The 20,482-nt window shown below is 39.8% G+C and overlaps 1 protein-coding gene across 2 annotated transcripts in view; it reads left to right on the top strand.

The window, feature by feature from the left end:
* The window catches only part of LOC100709275 (regulator of telomere elongation helicase 1), a 64,864-nt gene that overhangs the window by 17,062 nt on the left and 27,320 nt on the right, over positions 1-20,482 (top strand). For both annotated transcript variants that reach the window (XM_025901769.1, XM_005458806.4), the window contains exons 5-17: positions 8,808-8,868; positions 10,576-10,651; positions 12,136-12,220; positions 12,376-12,441; positions 14,588-14,744; positions 15,015-15,053; positions 15,139-15,214; positions 16,567-16,664; positions 16,779-16,834; positions 17,051-17,122; positions 17,297-17,378; positions 17,562-17,694; positions 18,596-18,709. In XM_025901769.1, coding sequence (XP_025757554.1) covers positions 8,808-8,868; positions 10,576-10,651; positions 12,136-12,220; positions 12,376-12,441; positions 14,588-14,744; positions 15,015-15,053; positions 15,139-15,214; positions 16,567-16,664; positions 16,779-16,834; positions 17,051-17,122; positions 17,297-17,378; positions 17,562-17,694; positions 18,596-18,709 — 1,115 coding nt within the window. The remainder of the gene's footprint in view (positions 1-8,807; positions 8,869-10,575; positions 10,652-12,135; positions 12,221-12,375; positions 12,442-14,587; positions 14,745-15,014; positions 15,054-15,138; positions 15,215-16,566; positions 16,665-16,778; positions 16,835-17,050; positions 17,123-17,296; positions 17,379-17,561; positions 17,695-18,595; positions 18,710-20,482) is intronic.

Here is a 20,482-nt window from a genome sequence, read left to right as displayed (position 1 = left end):
ATTCCCCCTTTATATTTGGACACATCAGTGTGAATGAGTGTGAACATCTATCTAATAGACTCCAGTTTGTACATGTAAATGGAGAGTCCTCTTCAGACACTAAGGTCAATTATGGTGTTCCACAGGGTTCAGTGCTAGGACCAATTCTATTTACATTATACATGCTTCCCCTAGGCAACATCATTAGAAGACATAGCATAAATTTTCACTGCTATGCAGATGACACGCAGCTCTATCTATCCATGAAGCCAGGTAACACACACCAATTAGTTAAACTGCAGGAATGTCTTAAAGACATAAAGACCTGGATGGCCGCTAACTTTCTGCTTCTTAATTCAGATAAAACTGAGGTTATTGTACTCGGCCCTGAAAATCTTAGAAATATGGTATCTAAGCAGATTCTTACTCTGGATGGCATTACCTTGGCCTCCAGTAACACTGTGAGAAACCTTGGAGTCATTTTTGACCAGGACATGTCCTTCAATGCACATATTAAACAAATATGTAAGACTGCTTTCTTCCATTTGCGCAACATCTCTAAAATTAGAAATATCCTGTCTCAGAGTGATGCTGAAAAACTAGTTCATGCATTTATTACTTCCAGGCTGGACTACTGTAATTCACTATTATCAGGAAGTCCTAAAAACTCGCTGAGAAGCCTTCAGCTAATCCAAAATGCTGCAGCAAGAGTCCTGACAGGGACTAGAAAGAGAGAGCATATTTCTCCTGTTTTGGCTTCCCTTCATTGGCTTCCTGTTAAATCCAGAATTGATTTCAAAATCCTGCTCCTCACATACAAGGTCTTAAATAATCAGGCCCCATCTTATCTTAATGACCTTGTAGTACCATATCACCCTATTAGAGCACTTCGCTCTTGCACTGCAGGCCTACTTGTTGTTCCTAGAGTATTTAAAAGTAGAATGGGAGGCAGAGCCTTCAGTTTTCAGGCCCCTCTTCTGTGGAACCAACTTCCAGTTTGGATTCGGGAGACAGACACTATCTCTACTTTCAAGATTAGGCTTAAAACTTTCCTTTTTGCTAAAGCATATAGTTAGGGCTGGACCAGGTGACCCTGAATCCTCCCTTAGTTATGCTGCAATAGACGTAGGCTGCCGGGGATTCCCATGATGCATTGAGTTTTTCCCTTCCAGTCACCTTTCTCACTCACTATGTGCTAATAGACCTCTCTGCATCGAATCATATCTGTTATTAATCTCTGTCTCTCTTCCACAGCATGTCTTTCATCCTGTTTTCCTTCTTTCACCCCAACCGGTCGCAGCAGATGGCCGCCCCTCCCTGAGCCTGGTTCTGCCGGAGGTTTCTTCCTGTTAAAAGGGAGTTTTTCCTTCCCACTGTCGCCAAAGTGCTTGCTCATAGGGGGTCATATGATTGTTGGGTTTTTCTCTGTATTTATTATTGTGCTATCTACTGTACAATATAAAGCGCCTTGAGGCGACTTTTGTTGTGATTTGGCGCTATATAAATAAAATTGAATTGAATTGAATAGATGTGTCCAAATAAATAAAAACTCAAAAACTCAAAATGCATCACCCGGGCTTAAGAAATTAAAGGAAAAAGGTTAGCCATATCATCTCTCAGAACAGCTCAGCAATCCTCCTCTCTGCTCCGGCCCTGAAAACCTGTGCTTAAGGAATGAAATCAATTTAATCATAATGATTTGACATCATTATGTCAAATCTTCTCGAACTCCTTGCTCCGTCACACACTCACTCACATGCATTAACATCAGGTCTTGCTGATAGTGTGGACTCCCTCGCAAATAATCAGAGTCTTCACTCTCAGCAACATGAGCTCATTCATTTGTTTTATTTTGTTTTCTCTTTTTTAGAAAATAGTTCTTTATGGTTTTTGTCTGGATTGGCTCGCAGCAATCTTTTAGACAGGGACTTTCAATCTGATCAGGTCCCCACAGGTAGCCTTTCCTCCACCCATTGAAATCTGGAAAGGTCACCTCATATTTGTTTGTCAGCGCTGTCAGTTCACTTTCTTCCAGGCCTGCTTAGAACAAAAATGAGAAAAAAGAGAGCTGATTATTAGCTCATCAAAGTACAAAACAAAATCACCTGACAGGTTCTTTTAAGTGCACTGTTACAAAAACTATGGGCCCTTTTAGACATGTCCATGTTTATCAAAACTCCCTCTATTAAAATGAAAAACAACAGCCCCAAAAAATCTTAAACAATCTTAAATTTCACCCATTCAATGCACTGAACACCTTGTCAAAAGCTGCACCGTTTTACACACAACCACGTCTCCTTAGACACTTCACCATACTTAGATTCAGCCTAAAATATAAACACGTTATAACAATGTGTCAACACTAAATTATAAATTTCTTGTCCAAATCTGCACCTCTGAACAGACCTGCCCACCGTAATCAATTATCGTGTTACTTTACCATTATATTTCACCAAATGATCCTCAATAGCCACCGCTCTGTCTCCTGAACTGAAAGCCTCAGACACACGCGCACACAGGAAGTGTCTTCACTCCAGCTAATTTGCATACTGATTTATCTCAACAAGTCAACGTCACAAAAGAAATACATGTTGAAACCTTAACACCTTATTGAATTATTTTCATTTTCTTTCTATACTAATCACTTACTTTTATCAATCAGTGCAAAAGCACTCCTAACTCACTCTTATAAAACTACTTTAATTACTTTTCTTTTGTTTGTTTTCCATAGCTCACTCCCCTGTCATATAACCCCTTTGAGTCAACTTCATCTTCAAGCTTAGGTCTATTTTATTACACATTCACACCATTCTATCACTCATACCAGTAGCAAGCTGGTCTTCATTGCGTATGTTTGTGTGTGTTATTTTTGCATATATGGCTTCACAGTCTCACACACACCTTTCCAATTCTCCAGTTAAGCAGTCAGTTTTCTCCTTCCCCGAATTACTAACCCTCTGTTTTAATTTCCCACCTTAAATAAAGCACTCCTAGTCTTCAGCCAGGTGTTAGGGCTTGCTTCTCAGGTTCATGGACACATCATTCTGTGAACAATTCAACCAGAAACTTGCCTTAACTTATCCATTGATGTTAACCTACAATTTCCTTCCGACCGCGGCATCTGGAGAACTGGTCCGGGTCTGCTTTACTCCTGAAAATAACAAAACTAGGACATTTTCATTATCATCACGAGTGCTTAAACGACCCACTTCTCTCTCATTCCTGTCACAAATACCAATGATGTCATGTTTATGTCATGAATATGAATGTAAGCGTGTTCTTCCTTGCAATCTACATTAATTGAATGTAAGCTGCTTTCTCCGTTGCATGTCATGTGATCATGTTAATTAAGTGTAAGCTGCATCTTCATTGCATCCTATATTGTAATCAGTTTTACTTCATGCATCTTTTCTCTAAGTTCTGGATTCAAACTATCTCACTTCTGATTCATTTCAAAATAATTTCACCTGTAACAATTTGTGTATGTGTGTTTTCAATTCATTAATATAGTTGTCAGTTATTTTCTGATTATTTTTACCTTTTGTATTGTTTACCTCTTTGTTGTGATGTGGTGGACATCCCTAAACAATCATGAGCTCAGGCTTCAATTTCAATCCAATCATATCCTGTATTCTCACAGTCAAACTCGTCCAGCTTCATCTCTCACTGGTCCTTCTCTGCACAGTGTCTTGTTCGGCCTTCAAAGCTCCAACAAACACAGTCTCAACTCAGCTGTTGTCTTCTTCTCTGTTTCTTTACAGTCTTTTCTTCCAAGATTGCTCCAAGCATGGCAAATATGAGAGTCAGTGCCTTCAAGCAGACACATCACACTATTCTTCACCAGCATGCATGTTGCATCACGTGCTTTCTTTCATACTGCTGGACTCATCAGTCGTCGTCAGTGTTACTGCTTTCGCTTGCACTGTCTTTTAGCTTCAGTTAATTCTTCTAGTCCACGATGTTCTGTCGGTCTTCATCAGGAGATTGACTGTCCTTTGAGTTTCTTCTCAGTTTCAGGGACAAAGTGAGAGGTGAAGCTATAAATCTTAGCCAAAAAGTGGCCTGTTTTTCCCAATTGTTCCTCTATCCTTTTTGCCGGTTACTCAAAGTCCCATGTTGAGAGAAATCCACCTGTATTGGCACACTAAAGCATAGAATTAATATTATATTCATTTCTTCTCATAAAGGCTTCATTTGCTTCATGTGCCTAGAGTTAACTCGTCTGTCTCTCTGTGTTCTTTCTCTACACACTCAGTTACCATTTATGGGCATGCGTTTCCTGTCCCAGACACACACACACTTCCTCTCACACACCAGGCACACAGAGCCATATTTCCTGTTTCTCTTTCCTGTTTCTACAAATTAAACAAACCCTTGTTTTTTCATATTTACAGTCTACAAACCCTCTTTAGTTTTACTAAGTCTTGGTCTAAAAACAATACACCCTTATTTCATGCACACTTTTAAATATTCCAAGTTTTTTGCATTTGTCAGTTTTTGTGACATCATTCACCCAATACTTTCATAATCGTCTCACACACACTGCCTCTTCTCTCAACCTCCCACTTTTCACTCATTCTACTATAAACCTCCCTAGTGTTATTATTACTTATTTACTCTTTGGTACAAATCACACAGAGTCACTCAAATCAAATACTGACAGCATTCACACAGTTAAAATCACTCAAAATACGCTTTCCTAAGAGTATTTTACAGGCATGCTTTTCAAACTCAGAAAGAGCAAATGAAATAAGAACAGTTGAAACCTCTAATCCTTCTCACAGCACACGCATAACTGGAACAATAAAACACCACAGCCTTTATTTCTGAAGAGAGGTTACTACTGAAAGTAATATGTTAGTCTTAAGTATATACAATGCACTCCGTACATATATATATATATATATATACATATATATATATATAACTCAAAACTCAGTCAATTACAATCCATCCACTACAGCAACTCAAAACTTTATTCATAACCCTCTAATAAACATAAATGGCGTCTTAAACACACGCATTCAGAAATGTGTAACAGTAATGTGTAACAGTCTCTATGAACTTCCTCAAACTCTAAGGACCTTGCAGCTGCCTTATTTGCATTTTTTCACACACACACACAGTCTAAAAATAATACCAGCCTGACTCACAGACTCCTCTCACACACAATTTTACACAGACGTCTTTATAATTACAACTGCAGTATTAGGCCTGACATTTCAAAACCTACACAATTTCGACAAATTTAAATTAACGGTCCAACCGATAAACTCCCTGAGTTTTTTGTCATCAATTAACCAGTCTCGGCCCCGGACCGTGGTCACATATCTAATGCCCTAACACAATTTAAAAGCGTCAACCAACTCAACCCCTGCCGAGAAGCTCTATTTTGGGGCATTTCACATCCCAGGCTTCCCCGAAGTTTTAAGTTAAAGTTACACGCCCGAAACCCGGTTTCTACTGACCAAAAAAGTGCAAACCACCGCCCCGGACGGTAAACTGACCTAGTCAGTAGCTATTTTGGGCTGTCCCCAGTTGCCCACGATTGCCAATCGGACTATCCCTTCCCAAGGAAAATCCTGACCGTCGCCAGGAAATTTGGAGCGTCACCTCCGAACAATGCACTTCTCAGAATTCCCAGAATCCCGTACTACAAAAATTTAATTACTTTTGAAGACACCCCATAAAATTACACAAGCAATGTTATTGATGTCCAAGCCCGGCTTTATATTCAATTAGGACTTAACTGTCACAAACTCTTCGCCAATAACCTATAACTCTAAATTCACTCTGCAGTCCAACTGCTTTAAATACACTTATTCTCTTTACTCTTTACTTGTTTTCAACGTTTCATTATCTTTACTTCAACTTCAATTCTCATGAGATTTTCACCAGAATCAAAACAGACTTTTACCAGTAATTTCAGTGAGTAGACTTTAATTTCTCATGTCCAATCAGGCACATTTTGGAAATAATTCAACAGGTAGTGCCTTACCTTTGAATAAGCCGGCTTATGTCCACTCACTTCGACCACTGACTCGTGTCTGCTCGTTCGAGCGCCTCGGACCCTCTCGGTCTCAATCTCCAACTCTCTCCCCCTCAACCCTCGGCCAATGCACCAAATGTTACGGGTCCGAAATTGAGGACGAGAGTAAAACAATCATGGTCCAGAAGAGGTCAGTCAAACAATTGATTTTAATGAATACACGCAGCGTGGGGAGACGTTCACTGGAAACCATCAGTTGTAAATCCCCGTCCAAAAATACACCTCAGATTGCTTTTATAACATCAGGGTATTATGACGCCCCCTCATGCGTTTACAAGCACATAATTTGCATCTTAAGAACATTATTTGCCTCTTTTACAGACAATGATCAATTTTAAGAGATAAATGCAGACACAGAAGTTCCCCTTTCTGGCATCCATCCAAATATGGTGATGATCTCAGGCCTTTGAGGTCCCCATGGACTTGTCCTCCTTCTGTCACCTGTTGCTAGGCAGACTCAAATGCAACAAGAAGCTGAATACATTCAGGCCTTTGCTCAGCTACTATTTTACTGTAACAATATACTCAGCATATAAGCTTTTAAGATTATAGATTTAACTCAACGATTTAAAGTGGTTATAACTGCACCTGTAATAAACATGTTAATATTTGATTATGATAACCCCTGTAATACAAATTATAACATAATGCCAGCAACTTCAATAAATGCTTGGATGAAATGATAATTAATGCAATGATAAAGATGATGGTTATGTAAAATAATCCCTGTAATTCCACACCAATCAGAAACCTGAGTTAAGCACTGGACTAGGGTGGACAGCCTATCCAGCTGATGAGGCTTAAAGGACATATGCAGCTGAATGTCATTGGCATAGAAATGATAAGACAGGTCACTAAAAGATTGAATAATGCCAGCTAAAGGAAGCATGTAGAAAGAAACTAATCATGGACCCAAAACTGAACCCTGCGGGACTCCGGAGGTTAGGGGGGCAATGTTAGAGGTAAATCTGTCAGTCCTGACAGAAAAGAACCTGTCTGATAAGTGGGAAGACAACCAGTCTAAGGTGGAGCCAGATATACCCGCCAAAACCTTCAGCCTGTTAAGTAGGATTTTGTGGTCAGTGGTATCAAAGGCTGCACTGAGATCAAGCAAAACGATCACAGTTTCACAATTTCCTGCATCAGAAACCATTAACAGATGATTCTAGAACCCTTAAGAGAGCGGTCTCAGTAGAGTGCTGCTTTTGAAAGCCAGACTGAAAAGGGTCAAAAATCTGTAATCTGCATAACGAACACACGGGCAAAGGCAGCAGCACAGCCAAGCACACCTGAATCAAATAGTTTATATACATGAGGTTTCCAGCAGATTTTGTAATCTATTGTTCCATCAGCTTTGAGGTGTCACCTGATGAAGGCAACAGAACCACATCATCTGCAAAAAGCAAATGAGGTGACCTCCAAATCTGAGGCCATGGTCCTCAAAAGGAAATGGATGGAGTGCCCACTCTGGGTCAGGGACGAGTTCCTACCCCAAGTTGAGGAGTTCAAGTATCTCAGGGTCTTGTTCACGAGTGATGGGAAAAGGGAGCGGGAGATCGACAGACGGATTGGTGCTGTGGCTGCAGTGATGTGGACGCTACACTGGTCCGTTGTGGTGAAGAGAGAGCTGAGTGTAAAAGAGAAGCTCTCAATTTACCGGTCGATCTACGTGCCTACCCTCACCTGTGGTCACGAGCAGTGGGTAGTGACCAAAAGAACGAGATCATGGATACAAGCGGTGGAAATGAGCTTCCTCCAAAGGGTGGCTGGCCTCTCCCTTAGAGATAGGGTGAGGAGTTCGGCCATCCGGGAGGGGCTCAGGTTAGAGCCGCTGCTCCTCCACATTGAAAGGAGCCCGTTGAGGTGGTTCGGGCATCTGACAAGGATTCCTCCTGGTCGTCTCCTGGGTGAGGTGTTCCAGGCATGTCCCACCGGGACCCAGGACACATTGGAGAGATTATATCTCTCGGCTCACCTGGGAAAACCTTGGTGTTCCCCCGCACAAGCTGGAGGAGGTGGCTGGGGGGAGGGTTATATCATCTGCAGACAGGGAGAGAGTTGAAACCTTGTTTTTCACTTAACAGTCACATGAAGATTTACCTTCTAAGGCCTCCCCCCGAAGGCCCCCTCACTCCCAAAGGTCTCTTCCTCTCCTTTTGCCAGTCCACATCTAACTTACAATACCTGTGTGTGTGTGTGTGTGTGTGGGGTGGGGTGGGGTGGGGGGGGGATATAGCATAAAACACATATATGATGCTATCCTTTCTATCTCTAACTAATATATCTATATGTATGTCTATTATAAAAACACATGATCAGTACACTAAGGTAAAAGAAATTTCCATCAGACTACCAACATGTGTAAAAAAATATATAATAGCAGATAAGAGCGACAATACAAAGAGTCACACTCCCTCATGGTAACCGTTCCTGACAATTTCAGTTCCTTCTGCAGATTTTTTCAGGACACTTAATATGAATTTATGGACAGAAGTCATTATTAGGTTCCTATTTTCATTGTTTTTTGTTTAAATACTTCTAATACTTTAATTTGTATTAGCTAATATTTTTTTATTTCATTTTTATTCTGACAGTCCTGTTGAATAATGAATTTTTTTTTTTATTTTTTCAAATTCGTAAGTTTCCTTGGTCAATCTATCTATCTTAACACATTAATTTCCTGCACAACCTTGCCAGTGATCTAGCTGGTAAAAAAAAAAAATATAAGTAATGGGTTAGTGGTTTTGTCTTAATGTGGAATCATTTTTTTGTTTTTCAGGTTCATATGTGCAGAGGAAAAGTTTCCACCAGGTCATGTGTTTACTACAACAATGTTGAAGGTAATGGTCTAACAGAGGGACTGTATCCGTGTAGCAGAACGTAGTCTGGAAAAGCATGTCCTTTTACCTTTTTATGTTTTACATACTATGTTTATTATGTTATTTGACACTAATAACTTTCGAAGTATGGCACAACCTGGGTCTCCAGCACTACTGTGAGGAAGTTTGGAGTCCAGGAATGTCCCAAATGTGGATATTAATAAAATATCTACTGCTTGCTTTCACTTGATTTAAAAAGGGGGAAAAACTGTTATGTTGAGAATCTAGTCCATACATTTGTTACTTTAATGATAGACTATTATAATCATTTATTATCGCGCTGTGTCAGCTGTTTTTCTTGCTGTGGAAAATGAGATAATTTGGCCCTGAAGATAGGCTTTCAGTGACTCCCATATAACTGAAAATGATATCCCAGGGATCTGGTTTCATTCACCTCTGAGCACATACATGTCATGTCCCTGCTGGTCATGAGCGCATTCCCAAACATTGGCTAACCGCAGCCTTAGTAAATGAATTTTGCCCTTGTATTTAATTTCCAGCTGCACCACAGGATACTTATGAAAATCCCCATTCACACACCTGATCTCCACCCACTCTGCCTCCAACAATGCCCCCGTCCAAACCAGGTTTTGGTGGGCCAAGCTCTGCCGTGCAGCGTAGTCTGGAATGTACCCCTCTGGTACCCTACAGGAACACTGTATGGCCCTCCTGAAATCAGGGCAAGGTGTTGGAAGGCTGGTGACACAGAACACCTGGCCCATCTCAATTAACAGACACTCAGAGGTTGTGCAGCTGCAGCACTCCTGCCCCGGCATCTGTGTGACCCATGGTAAATCGGGTGCAGTCGCCACCGGAATCATGGGGAGAGACAGAAGAAAGAAAAGGGTCAGTAGATCACCACAGCTGTCCCTCAGTGACTGGAGGTGATAGGAGGGAGCCAGGAAGCTTCCTTGTTGGGGCCAAATAGAGTGTAACTAAAATGCACAGACGATTCAGTTCACGTTTCTGTGTTTACAGTGATTAGTCTTTACCCGTTTTAATGTCCACAATTGTACTTCCAGTCGCCTTGCTGCCCAGCTTGGCGTCACGTCTTGTTCCTCCTCTCTTCCCAGGTCTTGGTGCAATATTAAAATACACAAGGAAGGTTTGGAGGTTTTAGTGTGCGCTGTGTTTGCTAGCCTCCCCAGGCACTGCCGCCTGAACCAACTGATTGAGTGTCAGAGCTCAAAAGTAAACACAGAGCATCTACAAATACATCAAGATAATGTCTCCATGCTCCAAGAGTGCGTCAGGCACCTAAAAAACACATGGTGGTGAGGAGCCGCCATGTGTTTCTTTTTGGATAAAGCTTGTAGTTAGGTATGGAGTAAGTTATGCTGCTAGTTATAAAGGCACTCATACATTCTGAATGTCTTAGCATTGTAATAGTATTTATAACTAATTACACTTTATATTTTGATTACGCTCTACCCTTCTGTACATAGCATTTGATTTATTATAGTCCTTCCACGGAAAATATCTGTTTGTGAGTCTGAAGGTTTAGGACCTGACTGACCTGAGGCATCGTCTGGAGGGCAATGGGTCAAACACGTGGTGGGCGGGATGCAAGGGGTCACCCGTGATGGCCCTGGTTTTAATCACATGTTTCAGTGATTTAGTATCCTATAAGTACCAGATCTCAAGCTTGATTTTTTTTTTTTCTTCTAGAAAAGAGCACTGACAGAGATTTGGTTAATTCCATCCTCGATGTGGAAGATTTGGTCCAATTTGGCACCAAACAGAGGTTTGTAGTTCATGTGTTCATTTTTTTGTACTTGTCTGTTTCAGTCTCTGTACTGCACTTTCTTATTTTGGTACAAAATGGGGAACATTATTATGCTGAAAAAGCCAAATTAATCTATCAGAGAGATGGAAAACAAAAATAAGTAGGAGTGGTCAAATCAACAATCTACAGGTGCCTGGGTGTGCCACAGCTGAAATAATAAAGTGGCCACTGGGGGATATATGGGCCACTGATATCAGGACATGAAAACTCCTCATGATGTATAGAGATCTCCATCAGACGTCCAGCACCACAGGCAACAGAAAGAGGCAAGGTGCTGAGTGAGTTAGTGTCAGAGCCACAATGCAGGATGAAACGCTGAGCATTCATGAATACATCAGCAAGTTGGGCCACCTGAGATGAGCTGCTCCAAGTATGCCAAAGACATGATCAGGAACCATCATGGACAATCCCTGCAGTGGACATACCGTTGCCATGGTAGCTAGAAAAGGCCAGCTTAAAGGACAGCAGAGTCTACCATAACGGACAGGACCCAAGTTGCAGATTGTGCAAAGGTTCCCCGGACACTATCCAGCGCATAGTAGCGGGACGTAAGATGCAAACTAGGGCAGGCTACACAGGACAATCACGTGAGTGGGATACAGGAACATCTGTGTACTAGAAGTCCCCACGTCCTGATGGGAGACAACACCAAAGGTCGTTGAGAAAAATTGGGCCTGTGTCCTGTGGGACTTTGAAGTAACAGAAAACCACAGCTGTGATAGAGTGGACAGCAACATCGGGAAGAAGGAGCACAAGAAAATAGAAAAGTGCTAAAATAGAAAATGGAGAAGGGCCAAAGTAACAACTGGAGCAGATGTGGAAGGTAAAGTCCAAAGTTGTCTCAGTGATAATGGGAATATTAGGAGCTGTAACCCCAAAATAGAAGAATGAATTTAGCAGATAGCAGGCACAACATCAGAGGTCCTAGGACCAGCTAAGATACTGTACAGAACTCTGAAACCCTACTGCAGATCAGTAAGTAGTTGTTCTGAGAGAGCACCTTTGAACAAATATTAAAACATCTCTGTCTCAGGTAGGATAGGAGTGTTGTCTTCCAGAATGATAAGGCCTTATCACAAATGAGTCATTATCATTTGAAGGATGCTTTTTGACTTTATTTCAGCAGTTGTCCTGAAGCTTCAATATTATGAAACAATACCAGAGGCATGATGTTTTCTTTCATTTTAATGTCTTTTGAACTCTTCAAATTCTCTGAGTCAAAATGTAACAGTCATCTGAGCAATAAATCTTAAAAGCCTTAACAACCTCCCCTAGCAGTGCAGCAACTCATCCAAGAACCACTGAAACGCACAGTAGTCACAGGCTAGTGGATAGGAACTATACCTTTTGTACTATGTTATCTCTTTAAACCGCTATCAGAATGAGTCAGTTTTTCCATAAACTTCACATATTTGATTTTGCATTTGTAAATTTTTCCACAGAGTCTGTCCTTACTACCTGTCCCGTTCACTGAAACAACAAGCAGATGTCATTTTTATGCCATACAACTACCTGCTAGATCCAAAGGTAAGCTCAGTCATCCACATTACATCTGAGGCTGACATCTGTGACCATAAATGAGCATCAGCAGAGACTTTAGTGTTGTGATTGGCACTGTCATTTCTAATCTCCATGAATAGCTAATATTCAACTGCCTCTCCCTCCCTCTCTCCATTCCACAGAGCCGCAAGGCACACAACATCGACCTGAATGGAGCTGTGGTTATCTTTGACGAAGCTCACAATGTGGTAAGGTTATATTTGGCAGAGATTTCCTCTGTCAAATGTATTCACTAAAAAATTGGCACTGTTGTATATAAAAGCTTCGAAGACCACAAGTGACCCACTACTAAATGGGAGTGGTCTACACTAGAGGGTTTCAAATGCATTTTAACTTGCAGGCCACATCGAGCCTAATTTAAAATCAGAGGGGCTGGCCTACTCAAACCATAAGGATAGATTAAAACCAGTGTTTCTAGATTTTCCTTTTGCACACTCTCTTTTGATTCACCCACTAATTATATGCACAATATTCATTCACTGTATCTTAAGGAAGTTGCTAACTTATATTGTAGCCGACTCTCTAGCAGCACGACCTCTTCACCTGTCCCTTCTCCACTTTCCTGCTCAGTATGTCAGAGGTTTAGTTACTCCTCAGCCCTCTTTAGTAATAACGATGCTTGTAATAAATGTGGCCCCTTTAAAAATCTGTATCTAGCCAGGCCCATGTAGCAGGTGCAGCCAAAGCTAGCATAGCCACCGTTAGCTCTCGCCCAGCAGATTGTCCCAAGCAGCCGGGAAAACGGGACGGCTGGGTGACAGTCAGGAGGAAGCGTAGTCCTAAACAGAAGCCCTGGTACACCACCAAACCCGTCTATGTCCTAGTTGTTTTTCCCAACTTGGTGACACATCCTTTGAGGAACAAACTCTAGTAATTGACGAATCTGTTTCGACACATGTGAAGCTACAGACACGAGCAACATAGTGAATTGTCTTCCAGGGGCCAGAGCAGGCGACACTGAAGGAAATTTAAAACTGCTGGCTAAGGGTAAACGTAAACTAATTGTCAGAGTCCAATTAGTTTACGTTTGGACTTACGGGTGCTTCAGAATCTGAAGCACAGGCGTTAAAGGGGGTGGGGCAGCAAGCTTCCACTCCAGCTTATTAATCAACCAAAGACGCAGACAGAGTTTGAATTCATTTAAAAGCCTGATGCTTAGTCTTGTCCACCATAGCTGGAGAACTCAATGAAAAACAGTTTCATTTGTTTTCTGTCTTTCACCTGGGCCTTACTCAGAGTTTGTCTGATTTCTCAAACTTTTTATTTAACAGTGCTCAGCTCAGATCAAATCCGTGTGGATCCACCACTTTAATCACACTAGATCTTGTTTTTTGACATATGACATAGAAACTGAACAATTTACAGGATTTCCTGAAAACCCTCTTTTGTCTGATCATTTTCTTATAACATTTAAATTTACAGTTAATGCACAATGCAAGGTGCTGCATATTTAAGGCATGATTCATTATTGAAGAATGTGATAAACACGTGACCATGAACTCAGGGTCAAGGCCAGAGGTCACGCTTTCTGAAAATCCTACTTACTCTGATGCTGAGGTGTAGCACTGGTGCCTGCTAATATTTTAATCATTTTTTGTCAATCATTTCAGCAGTAGAGAGCAAAACAAGATATTTGGTGGGATTTTTGCAAAGCAACAATCTAAGCATGTGTCATTGTTGAAAAAAAGCTCTTTTATTATGATTATTAATATGAACACTGTTCTGGAACATGCTCGCCTTGTTATTTTCATCTATTTATTACATGATGGCCACTTTTCCTGACAAAATAATGGATTGTATTTATATAGCGCTTTTCTAGACACTCGAAGCGCTGTACAATTCCACTATTCATTCACTCTCACATTCACACACTGGTGGAGGCAAGCTACAGTTGTAGCCACAGCTGCCCTGAGGCAGACTGACAGAAGCGAGGCTGCCATATCCCACCATCGGCCCCTTTAGCATTAAGCTAAACTCTCATTTAGCTTAATGCAACAAATGTAACTTGAGACAAAGGACACCTTGGTTGTGATGGTCTAATGCCAGTTTGCTCCACTAAAATCTATATTTTTGTGGACACAACATTCTCAGACAAAATCTACATTTACATTACCTGTACTGTTGTCCTTTGACATGTAGTAACCACACACAATTTAACTTTTAATTTCATACACTGGGTTTAAAGGTTCTATATAAATAAAGTTACTATTTACAAAAACATTGGTTGCACAGACTTATAATAATGTTTAAAATAAATATTTGTTATATGGATTATGCTGATAATTACTTTTGTTGATACTATCCCACCTGATGTGATGTTTCTTTTGTTTGCAGGAGAAGACATGTGAGGAATCAACATCGTTTGATCTGACTCCCTATGATGTAGCCTCGGCCATCAATGCTGTGGACAGGCTGCTTGTGGAGCAGGCTAAAGAAATCAGCCACAAAGACTCTGTGAATGAAGACGTCAATGTAGAATCCCTCAGCTCTGGTAAGAAAACCTTCACTTATACACATGTTCCTAACAGAGTTTTCCATCTAATATATAGAGTGTATAGTTGTTTATAAATGTCATTGTACTTTGGGTTACTTGTATACTTTAGAAGTTTGGATTTACTTCTACTTGTTAACTCTTTACTAGCCTTAGTTTTGCCTTGGCCTTAGTTTCATTATTACTAGTAATTTTAGTTTATTCTTTAGTGAAGCAAGAAAAAGATTGTCAGCTGCAGGTCTGTTGATATTTTGTCTTTTTTTGTTTTAGGTTTAAAATTAGATTTGTCCACCATCGCTAAAATCAAACGTAAGTATTAAAGTATTGTGGAGTGGATCGTCCTGTTGGTTGGTGATTTGAGGTCTTTTTCTAAACTTGTTTTCTGCTTTAACAGAGATACTACTGGATCTGGAAGCTGCCATTGATTCCTATGAGGTTCCAAGTGATAAAGGCATTACCAAACCTGGAATGTAGGTGACAGCAGCGCTATTCATCTGAGCAGGCTTTCAAAATAAGAACCTATGGAAATAGAGTCATCTGAGTGTATGGGTTGCCCATTAATAAACTGATTGAGCAGTTGTTCCAGACATATGAAAATGAATAAATAAATCTCAAAGCATACTTGTTTGAGCCGGTCCAAGAAAATAATGATTATTGTCCAAGCTTTTCCACCTTCAGTAATACAGGTTTGAAATATGATGGCATTAGAATGTTTTAGCTTCACTAAGATACACATATCCTTACAGAACAGATAAGAACATGTATCTGTTCATGTTTATTTTGTTGGTTCCCTGAATGACGTCAGTGTCACTTTAAGTTAAGGTCATGTGGAAAAAGCAGACGATGTAAGAGAGAAAGCTGTGCTCCTAAGACAACAAAGCCAGACTTGGAGTGCAGTTAGTGTAAAGCATCAGTGGGATGAGGGCAAGAAACAAGACTTTAAGTGATAACATCTGACCAGGATGAGAAACAGACTGTCGGCATTTGTTTTTACACACGGTCTGAGTCGGTTCTGTTCCATAGAGTGTGATTCAGGTAAGAAAACACACGTCACAGGTTGGTGTGTCTTGTCGTTCGTGTGTGTTTTATGCATAGATTTGTGCGTTTGTGCTTCGTATGATGTCTGTTATGTTTAAAGGCTGTCTGCATCCAATTTTCAATAATGGGAATGAGAACTTCCTGACATTTAGCACATGGATTGTAACTGGAATTTATAGAGTGATTAAGACAAATTGAACATTGGTGACGTTTTAGATCCTACATGTTATATAATTACAGAATTATATTATATAATTTTTTGCACCATGATGTTGTAATAGAAGGAAACACTGAGATATCACATTTGATTTGATATTTTATTAGCAGCATGAAAAATGCTTTTCTTCTACATCCATATTTGAAATAATCATCTATAACGTTTTGTGCGAATCAGTGTTAACTGCATACATTTTTAAAATGTTTTTTGTATCTTAGTCAACCACTGTTAACATGGACACACAGCAGAACAACAACGAGCTCTGAGTCTGAGATCAGTTTTACTTATGTTGTCGTTTTTATCATACTTTATTGCAGGAAACTGACACAATTGTTCCCAAAGTATTTTTAGGGTAGTGTGGTGACACTGTGACAAATCTGTGGTTGGAGTCAAATATTTAAAATAAAACGACAAGAAGAAAGTGGTCAGAGACTGTCTGTGATGGTAGTCCTTAGACTACCATCACATAAACCCTATGGACCCTAGTGGGGTTCTTCCTTAGCTGGTCAGAGAATGATTCTGAAGGTTATAATAACCTGCACTGCATGTCTCTCTGTTGTGTCTTAGCTTCATCTATGAGGTGTTAGAAAGAGCTCATCTGACCTACAGCAACAAGACGGCAGTCTATGAAGCTCTGGAGCAGATCAGTGGATACCTGGCAGGACGTAGGACACATTGTCACTTCATTTATCATCTGTAACATTTGCTGGGTTTATTATACAGATCGTCTTAGTGCTACTAACTAACAAATGACCTGTTTGATGCATGTTTCTCACCAGAGCCCGGAATATTCCTCAATACAAGTGGACTCCAGAAGCTGTCTGATATCATACAGGTACACTTCGTATGGATATTAAAGAAACAGGTCAATGTTAAACTTCTTCTTTGTTTGGGTTTTTGCATTGGTCCCATAATATTTGTGTGGCCTACCAGAATTGATTGAGATCATTCAACAAAATTATAGACTTCATTACTATTTATTGCATAAAGAGTAATTATTTAATCACCTCATGGCGTGTTTGAGCGTTCCCCTCTGTTCTGGTGTTTTCAGCTGGTATTTTGTGGTGAACCATCAGAGAAGGACAGACGGCACCAGATGGAGACCAACACGGCTCATTTTAAGGTGTGTTTTTGCACAGTTGTGTTCATATTGGAACCAGCTAGCATATCTTTGCCACGCTTGATTGAGAAGTAACTGAAACCATCACCATTGTTTCGGCATCTTAAATGTTTGATTTCTTTTTTTTTTATGAAATGAAATGACTAATGATGAGCTTGTGTCATGTGTTTGGCTCAGGTTCATATCCATCGGGACAACAGCGTTCACAAAAAGAAACAGAGTGTTGATGTGTGGGCTTCATCTTCATCAAAAAAACAAGGTAATGATGCACAGCGTGACGCGTTGGTGGGTTACATGGAGTCACATGAACTGAATGTAATATCATGATATTTTCTTTATACATTTAGGCCAGAATGTGAACCCTGTTAAAAGTTCAATAGTTATGAGTGTATGAACTATTTGTACTGTAAGTAAATGTGATTTGTTTCTCTGCATATTGCAGGAAATATTCTGAGTTACTGGTGCTTTTCTCCGGGCTTCAGTATGCAGGATCTGGTGAATCAAGGCGTTCGCTGCATCATTCTGACCAGTGGTACCCTCTCTCCCCTGTCGTCTTTCACATCTGAGATGAGAATGTGAGTTAGCTGTCACTCTGACTGCACGGATGCACAGTTACATTTTTCCCACACTGACTTGAGTAGAAGCTCATTTAAAAAAACAAAACAAAACACAATGGCCTTTATACCTGTTTAGTCTGAACACTGTCTACAGTGAACTGTTCTTAAAATGTAAATCTTCCGCTCCTTTGGTGATTTTTGTAACAAGTGAACTACACTCGCCATAAAAGTTAATGATTCATTTTAAACTCAGCATAAAAAGTTGTCTTTAACATGGTTAAACCAGGAATGCTGATACATTATGTTGCATTTATCTGTCAATAAGTAAGAATGACTGACATTAGACAGACCTGTGTTCATTTCTTAGCATCCAAAGGCAGTATGGCACATGCTGATGAATTACATCTAAAACATGTAACATATAGGTTTTTGGAAAGTGTAATGTGTTTTGAAAATGTTGTAACCACACCTCTAAACACCACCAGGGTGGATTTTAAATTAAACAGTCAGATTGTCCAAATGATTGCATTAACTGTTCAGAGGTTTCAGGCATTTTTTACCCCTTAAGGTTGTGATTGTCACCAAGCCTGGCAGGTGGGTGGTGTGGACACAGGTTTGTGAATGCGATAAATCAAGAACCGGTTGGTGTATGAGTTTGAAACTGACACCGTAGCTTTAGATTTAATAACTCGTAACTTTAGCATATTCACTTGTTTGTCAGTGCAGCCCTTAATGAAACAGTGTTATGCATGTATCTGGGCCAAATATATTTACTGTAATGCTGTAATCTATACTTTTCTGAGAAAATTATCAGGAAGTATCAAATAAAAAGCATTACTGGGAAGCTTTTGTTTGCTGCATGAACAGCGGGGTCACCCTGAAACTTGATGCCAGTGAGTTTCTGCTCCTGCTGTTACAGAGAATTCCCAGTACGTCTGGAGAACAGCCATGTGATTGAGCGGGACCAGATCTTTGTGAGCATCATTGCACAAGGGCCTGATGGAGCGCACCTAAGTTCAGCGTTTGATCGGAGGTTGGTATTTGTTTTTTTAGCATATGATTACTTTCTAACAGGTCGGTTTGCAGCTCTTAGGAATGAATAAGTTTTGCCTAAATACAAATGAAGGCGCATGGCAAAACTCATTCAGCTCATTTATTGGATAGTTTTTCTGACCTCTGGGGAAAAGTTGTCAAACCATATTTTTTCTCATCTTTTGATTTATTAGAAAGTCAAGTAAAATCCTGCTGTGTGTGTGGAAGACTTCAATTCATTTTTATATAACACTAGTTCAAGAAAACTGTCTTCTCAAGGTAGTTTGTATTGCACGATTGCACTCCAACAATCAGACTGTTGTGCATTAGAGGGTAAACTGTAAATAAGCTGGTTCTTATATAGTGCTATTCAAAGATTATCAAGCTAAGCACATAAAGTGGAAGAGTCATAATAGCAATAAAATCAGTGTTCCCAAGACATGAGATTCCAGATTATCTACTTTGTTTCTACTGTATTACCAAAAATGAAAACACACTCACTGAAACACTGACACACACTGAAATAAACAACTCGGCTACATCTGGAAAAAACAGCTGCATCAGTCAGACAATTGCAGAATATAATAAACTGGAACTGAGACCATTTAAGCACATGGAATGTAATGCACAGGATTTGGAACACGAAATAGATCTAGACAACAACAACTTGCAACTGCAGCATTTATTGGATGAGATAACTAATGAAATAATTAAATTGAAGCTTTGGCTTGATAAAAACAATTTGTCATTAAATTTAAATAAAAATAAAAATATTTATTTGGAAATAGCAGTTTAACTACAAATGTTCAGCTTCAAATAAATGGTGTTGATATTGAAAGAGTCAATGAAAATAGATTTCTTGGGGTAATACTAGATAAAAGACTTAACTGGAGAGCTCACATAAGATATATTCATTCCAAAGTATCAATAAGTATTGCAATACTAAACAAGGCAAAGCAGATATTAGACTAGACATTACTTCATATTCTCTACTGTTCACTGGTTTCACCTTACTTAAGTGGTGGGATTAAATAAGTTTGCACTTCTTCCCACTTCTTTTTGATATGTAACTGAATCTTTGCTAAATGAACTTTTGTATATTGTTTACATGATTGAAATAAAAATTAGCAAGCAAACAAACAAAACACCAGGTTAAACTTATTACTTATTGACAGGGGATTTCTTTAAATCACCCTGCCGTTCTTTCTTTAGCCAAGACTCCTGAGTTTAGAAAACACACAAACACTGCAGTTCTTCTTTTACTCGCGAGGGCAGCCCTTTAGACGCAGGATCCGCGTCTATTGACTGTCCGCGTCCTTTATTTATACAAGATGTTCCTGTGTGTGTGTGTATGTGTGTGTGTGTGTGTGTGTGTGTGTGTGTGTGTGTGTGTGTGTGTGTTTGTTCAAAGGTAACAACGTCATTAAGAGCAGCGGGTTTTTCCCCTTCACTACATTTAGTCTTCACTTCTCTGTTCTCTGAAGACAGGAAGCGGTTAGTAGCTGCACACAAGTTACTAGGTGATAAGTCACTTGGACATGTCCTTAATAATAAGATAAAAAGATACATTTCATATAGCTGATCATATTATACAATATTTAGTGTGAATGCTTGTAAAAGCATTCACAGTATTGTTCTTCTAATCTTTATTATTATTATTATATATTCCGTACGTTTTTTGGCATCTAATTCCTTCAAAACCGCTCAACTTAGAAAAACCATTCAAACACCTTTAGATTCCTCTTCTTTTGGACATGACTGCTTGTATTTTTCT

The sequence above is a fragment of the Oreochromis niloticus genome, linkage group LG20, assembly GCF_001858045.2.
Source record: "Oreochromis niloticus isolate F11D_XX linkage group LG20, O_niloticus_UMD_NMBU, whole genome shotgun sequence".
Taxonomy (NCBI): domain Eukaryota; kingdom Metazoa; phylum Chordata; class Actinopteri; order Cichliformes; family Cichlidae; genus Oreochromis; species Oreochromis niloticus.
This window is presented reverse-complemented; position numbering and strand designations above follow the sequence as displayed.